The sequence below is a fragment of the Gobius niger genome (genome assembly GCF_951799975.1).
Source record: "Gobius niger genome assembly, chromosome: 18".
NCBI lineage: Eukaryota > Metazoa > Chordata > Actinopteri > Gobiiformes > Gobiidae > Gobius > Gobius niger.
Window position 1 is genome coordinate 18,711,046 of NC_136869.1, and position 7,059 is coordinate 18,718,104.

At 46.8% G+C, this 7,059-nt stretch overlaps 1 protein-coding gene across 1 annotated transcript; it reads right to left on the bottom strand.

The window, feature by feature from the left end:
• Nucleotides 1-6,725, bottom strand: shha (sonic hedgehog signaling molecule a). The gene is made up of 3 exons (XM_079576057.1): nucleotides 5,865-6,725; nucleotides 3,091-3,352; nucleotides 1-1,842 (listed from the first exon to the last, which is right to left on the bottom strand). Exons 1-3 carry the CDS (start codon nucleotides 6,162-6,164, stop codon nucleotides 1,181-1,183), a joined length of 1,224 nt encoding a protein of 407 aa, XP_079432183.1. The 5' UTR covers nucleotides 6,165-6,725; the 3' UTR covers nucleotides 1-1,180.
• Nucleotides 6,726-7,059: the final 334 nt, after the last annotated feature.

The following is a 7,059-nucleotide window of genomic DNA, read 5'->3' on the forward strand; positions in this document are numbered from 1 at the left end:
CTGAGCATGCGCACAAAGACACAGAGCGCATCCTCTGGCTGACAAACACGCTTGTGTTTAATTTGTCTGCTACTTAGGAGTTATTTGCGGTGGGCAAACCTCGTTAAATTTGACATGTGATCTCAACATTTCGCAAGCACGCAAAAGAAACTTCAAAGCAACCTCTTGGCCATTTTGGACATAGCTATAGGTAGGTAGGAAACTATAGCCCATTTCAGAATAGGCCTATTCTTCAGTGAAGGTTTCCCGTTCACAGGCTCCCATTTTACAGACGTGTTCAAGAGAAAGACATATAACAAATGTAGGTTTAAAGAGTTTCTTTATCTCATTTTGTAATAAACATATAAATAATAAACTCTAGACATTTTGACACATCGCCCTGTTATGAAACTGGTATGGTCTGGCTATAGACTATCCAAACTGTGCATCTGCCGCAGGTCATCTCTATAAAACTATTTCCCTATTACAAAATATGAAAAGAAAAATACATTTTAGTACATTTACAGGAGTTACTTAGGCTATTAATTTATTTACCCAAAGAGGTATCAGCACTACCCCTCAGTCACTGAATTGTCAGATATGGGGCAAAGCAAAACTGACAAAAACAGAAGAGCAAACCCTTCAGACATGAGGCAGAATATCTGTCCCTCTCTTACAAACAAATCAAATCTACTGGATTTAAATTAAAATATATTCTTATATCTTACAGTATTTCAAAAAACGAAATGTGATTCGGTAGCGATCTGTCAAAATCTAATTTACAATTCTGTGTATAAAAATATAATTTATGGAACCCCGCCAAGTTTGTTCTCCCCAAAATATAACAGTCAGTTGCACATATGCACATATGGACATTACACCTGTCAGAGTTAGCGCCTCTACTGCTCATGTATCGCACTTTAACCTTTTTATTTCTCTTTCTTTTTTTTGTTTTTTGTTTTTGCATTAAGATATACAAAAATAGATTATGCACACTTTGCTGCCCATACTTTCTTTTCCCAGAATCCATTAGTTTTTCAGCAGCTCGTTCACATGAGAATAAATTATTCAAAGAGAAACTTGTTAAGGCTCCATTCATTCTTTGAAGGGGACACATGGAGAAGTCAATGAAATAAATATCCCAACTCGGCTGGGGCCTTGTCTATCAGTCTGTCCAGTCCTCAGAGCGCGCGGCTCACAGTCAGCTGTGGGACAATGCCATGCCCAGCGGGTGCATCGTGTGTCCGTCCAGCAGCCACGTTCCTAAGTGGAACAGCAGCTCTGAGTACCAGTGCACCCCGTCTCCCTGCGCCCCGCTCCGCACACTCCACAGCCACGAGGACAGCCAGTGCGCGAGCCGGACTGGCGCCATGGCCCAGTGCGCGAGCTCGTGGTCTTGTATTACCGCGTAGCACGACGACAAGACCTGGTCCACCACCACCGTGCCCTGCACCGTCACTGGGGCAAACGAGCCCTCGTGCTCCTCAGTGTAAATCCGTTTTACACGCACGGCATCGAGCCGCTGCCGCGTGGAATCGAGAACAAACACGCGCTGTCCGGGGCGCACGTGACTGGCGAACACTGCCGTCATGGATGAGTTGTGCTCAACGAACAGAAGATGTGCCGCCGTCAACGGGAGCTTTTGCCCAGAGTCGGTCTCGATGACGTAGAACATCCTGCGCGTGCTCGAGTCCTGGTCTAGGAACATGATGAAGTCGGTGAACACGAGCTTTCCCCGCGTGTCCGCAGCGAGGACCCGGTCTCCGGGCTGCAGCTCTCGGAGTCTTTTCTGACTCCCGTCCTCCACCGTCACCGCAGAGGATCCCGGGAAACAGCCGCCGGACTTCGCCGCCACTGAGTTCTCTGTGGAGAGAGCGTCATATCAGCGTCACAGCAGTGTCAGTGTGGGCTTACACCTGTCACGTGTGGCTTTAATAACTTTACAGCAGTTTTTGCGCTTTGTTTCATATCACTTTCTACTCGGTGTGATTACATTTCCTGTCTCATATCTTGGCGGGCCATATGCGCTGAGCATAATGATGCAAATTCCCTCAGTGCCAAATGCGTATTGGCTTGGTCCGCGTTGTCTGAGACGCACAGAGAAAAGGGAGCGCACTGAAAGCCTAGGCTCATCTATTCTTAATTAAAAAACCCAATAAAGAGCATCTATTGTCATTCTAAATGAGCTTGTGGATCCGCGCTGCTCTCGGTAAAGAACACTTACGCCTTTCCCAGCTTCTCTGCCCATATTTACTCAGGTGCGGGAACCTCCATGTGACAATTCACACAAATAAGCGACTCACAACGACTATTTACACAGTGAAGCCACTTTTCCAAGCCTCTCGAGTTGTAGATTTGAATTTAAATGAGGGCCTGGGCTCCTAAATGCGTTCTCTTGTGCAACATCAATGCGCCCCTCTCGAGCGCGTCCGCGCGTTTTGTTGTGCGTCCTGATGACAATCATTTTGGCTTTGGTAGCCTACCATTCTGCACATACCGCTCCGTGGACTCGCTGTCTAGGTCTGCGTCTTCTAATCTGCTTGAGAGTGCCGGGCATGAAATAGGGTGACAACCGCAGACCAGATTTGAGCCGGCCGATTGAACATTGTTCAGCCAAATCCTTTTGGTAAAGTCGAATGACCCCTGTGGCACGTATAGGCCACAGTCACTGTGATCTCACAACGTGTGCGTGGAATGATAAATGAGAACTGGTAGCTTTTTTCATTACATGGCTTCACAAATTCGAACTTTATTTTACCCTTGTTCGTTTCCCCAAAAACACGTTTTAATAAACGAACTGTCAATTGCAATTATCTCCAATTAACTTCCAAGAACATAAACTATCCAGTTTCGCCCATCATATCCTAAGCGTCACTGCGGTGTTTTCCACAAGGAGACGGTATGGGGCGATGTAACATCATGAAATATGCTTCATCTCATTTCACAGTTTGTCAGCACAGCAACCATACCGCAGACATAACCAAGTTTAACAAAACAGCAATTAGCCCATTTCGCATTAATGGTGGCTGGCCATTTGATAGCTCGTCCCTCGGGTTGTTGTCGCGTGCGTATACCCCGCAGGGTTTATGCCTCTAACTTGTGCCTCCATACCTGCTTTAACGGAGCAATGGATGTGAGCTTTGGACTCGTAGTAAACCCAGTCGAAACCTGCTTCCACAGCGAGTCTGGACAGCGTGCCGTATTTGCTCTTGTCTCGGTCTGACGTGGTGATGTCCACTGCTCTGCCCTCGTAGTGGAGAGACTCTTCAAAGTGGTGTCCGTCCTCATCCCAGCCCTCCGTGACCCTCAGCTTTACGCCCGGCCACTGGTTCATAACTGAGATGGCCAATGAGTTCAGCTTGTCTTTGCATCTCTGTGAAGGGACATAGAAATGATTAATTCAAGGGTTTAAAAGCGTTACTTTCATCATCGATAGTAATTTAACGGCAACAAAGTTCTCCAAATGTTAGCCACTTTTAAAAGCGGCGCGCACACGTGTGATAGTACATAAGAGTGAAGTGGAGCATGGGCAGATATCTTCTGTGAGCTTGCATTTCTCAGCAGCGTCAGAGGGCATGTCTCCATGAAATATTGATAAGGCACTGCATTCGCTTCACTGGCCTATAACATACAGTATGGCTACTTGAGCTTGAAAAGGTGCGAGCTGTGTCCTTTCCTTCTCAACGCCACATCGTTAAAGACTATGATAAATTCATGAGCTTGTATTAGGCCGTGGATTGAGTCTCAGCGTTTTGTTTTGTTTTCTCCAAGTAAATAATTCATTTGATGATATGAGTATGATCTTACAGAGTATTCTTTCCAATACAAATGCCAACCAACGACTAAATGCCTTCTCCAAGACAACTATTCTCAACACTATGCTATATGCATGGAACCTCACAAAAAGGCTTTTCAGCGCTGCGGAGCTAAGAAAACTTTCTTTTTTTTTCTTCTGTGGCTAAGTATTTGAGACGTGACGCGCCTCTTTAAGTCCGACTGTTTCAGACGCTGACTGACAGCCTTGTGAAATGTCCAGGGATCCTGTGAGCGCACAGAACACCACTGTCCTGTATGTGTTTGAATGCTGTTGTATCAATCCTCACTGACTTAACACTTCTATGGGGATAACACTTGTAGAATGCAGAGAATGAAGCATTGACCAAAACCTTGCACATTTTACGCGGGATAGTCAAATTCAAGAGCCGTAGAGCTCGAACCTATTTATTAATTCATTTGGTCGTGTGCCGCTAATCAAGCCAAATTCTGCTCAACCACCATGAAGCGCAGCGGGATGCCCCTGCTCTGGCCGCTTTGTGCTCGGCCTCAAGTTGTTCAACAGCTTTCCAGCTAATCTGTTCACAAATGAGTTGGTTAGAGGAAACACTTATCAGCTACCTGTCAGGGCAAACACGCTGCCAGTTTCACACACGTTCGCCCTGAGAGCTGTACATTGTGAGCTACAATCCATCAAAAAGCCGTTACAACGCAATTTCACCCTCGACTCAGGTACTGTGCGCTTTCTAACTAAGAAAGCTATCTTCACTCGGAGTCAAGACATCTGTTTTCAAATTGCCCCTTACTCACAGCATTAATCACTGAAATCACTAAAAGTAGAAATCATCATTTCTGCGTTAGAATTAGAAAACAAAATAACCACAAATCTACGCGTAAAAACTGTGCGTAAAACGCCCAGTTTCGTGCGTAAATACATAGCTGTTAAGTCCCTGTATGTGATAACGCTTATGCAACTACTGAAAAGTGTGACAGCCGCACGCATGTGATGATCTTAAATGCTAATCGGATTCGCATAGTCACATTATCTCATGTATCCCACAGGATAAGCACGAATTCACCTGCGTTACGATAATGATGCGATGTCCCCCACTGACCAAAGGAGACGAGGGGTCAGAAGTTCAAATTGCGTCTCGATCCCTGCAGTGAGGGTTGCCTAAAAGCCCTTTCATGTACAATCCACACTCGGCCTGACTGCAAAACCCGCGGATGCTTGATGGGAAACAAGTGAAAGGACTCTAGCAGCGAAGTGGATTCAAAATGAAACGGGCTAAGCATCCAACACCACTTTAGCAGGTGCGCATGTGAATTCAAAGCATCTCTCTTCGGCATATTCGGGATGCAGTGTTCTTGCAGTCTTTACCCAGGTTAACAGAGCTGTAGGTGCCTCACGAGGTGGCAGGATGTGGGGAAGGGGCTCTGAGGGACGCAGACATGGCACGCGCAGGGAATATTTTATCGGAGCTGGGTGCGAAGTTCAGGGGATCTTGTGCGCACCTATTTCGCCACAAAATACCTCACCAGCAACATCCAGCAGCAGCATTTTATTCTTACTGAGCCGATATCACCCAAGCGCGTGAATAATTCACCAACATCTGAGTGCTAAAAGTCATGCTGGAGAGACATCCTGCAGCCATCTCTCTATACACAACGATGCTGCCTTAAAAGCTACGTGCAGAGAACGGCAGAGAAATGCCACAATTAAGTCTGCACCAGAAACAATGTTTGAATCCCACCTAGATTGCACCAAAACCTGCTTTAATCAATAAGTGCTGCAGTGTAAGACGACAGACAAACGGAGCACCACAACGATACAAATATAGATACGAAGAGAGGGCTACATTAATATTTTAAATCTACTGTCACAACCATGAAGGCCGAGAGTCCTGACTGTCCGTGTGCACATCACTTCTCTAGCTCCATTTCTGCATCCAGCTTGATGGGGGGAAAATCCTATGGTACTTTTAAAAGGCAATGAGCAGAGTTGAGCATGTGCATGGAGAGAATACCCACTTGGCTTTAGGTGCGCACCAGAGTGACAAGGAGCAGAGGGAGCGATGGTGAAGCGGGGATGAAGCCACATGATGCCTTACCTGGGTCATGAGCCTGTCTGCGCCGGTGTTCTCTTCATCCTTGAAAATGATGTCTGTGTTATAGTTGGGAGTGAGTTCTTTAAAGCGCTCGGAGTTTCTCGTGATCTTGCCCTCGTATCTGCCACTCGCCCCGAGGGTCTTCTCCGCCACGTTGGGGATGAACTGCTTGTACGCGAGAGGTGTCAGCTTTTTCGGGTGTCTTCTCCTGCCGTAGCCCCTGCCGGGTCCGCATCCCACAGCAGAGGACACCAAGGACAAGCAGAAGACGCCGACCAATACGAGTCTGCTCCACCAAAGCATGGTTTTTGGATGAAGATCTCAAAATAAAGTCGCCGCTGCTGCGTGTGCCGTGGGTGATATGCGCCTCTCCCGCGGCTCTCGCAAATGCCCTTGTCCCCTCCTCTACTTCGCCTGCTGCTGGTCTCTACCGTGGCAGGTGCGGAAATGAACGCCTGGAAGCAACGCTGATAAATGGGCGCACATCGAATGAAGGTTTCACACAAAAAAAAAAGTATAGTCTGGGGAATTTAAAAGCCACGGAATCTCTAGTCGAGCTGCAGCCGCTTGTGTGAGACGACCGCTTTTAGTGCTTTGTATTATAGCACTGATCTATAGCAGGGGAGGGACTTGATTGGTTCGCCCTCCTGTTATCCCACACACAAAAAAAATCTTAAAAGATTTCTTCCACCTGAGGGTTCGCCCGGGTTGCGAGGAGGAGGAGGAGGAGGGGCTGTTCCATGGGAAAACATCAATTATACAAAGTCAGATTTTTTTTTCTCTCTCTTCTCCCCCGCCGCTACCTACCCTTTTTCAGATTTCACAGCAAAGTCAGGACAGACAGGAGCACAGCGCGCAGCTCTATCCGCGGCGCTGGAGTTAGCTAAAGTGATTCCAATCTGGGATAACGCAGCCACTGAGGGCATTTCCCAGGAGGAGCAGACGGCTCAAGATTGCGCACGCCCTGCACTGGATTACAGTATACGTGAATCCACTAGAATCCACTTCAGTGACTGTGCATATTGGCATGAACATAATTAAAGACAAACCAAGACATAATTGGATAAATTAACTTGCCATTGAAGAGGCTAGCATATCTTCACCCCCCCCCCTCCCCCAAACAAAAAACAAAACAAAATGCGCGGTCCACTTCTTTGCGCATATTGTCTTTACGCACCGCGTTTTTTCTCATAAAATG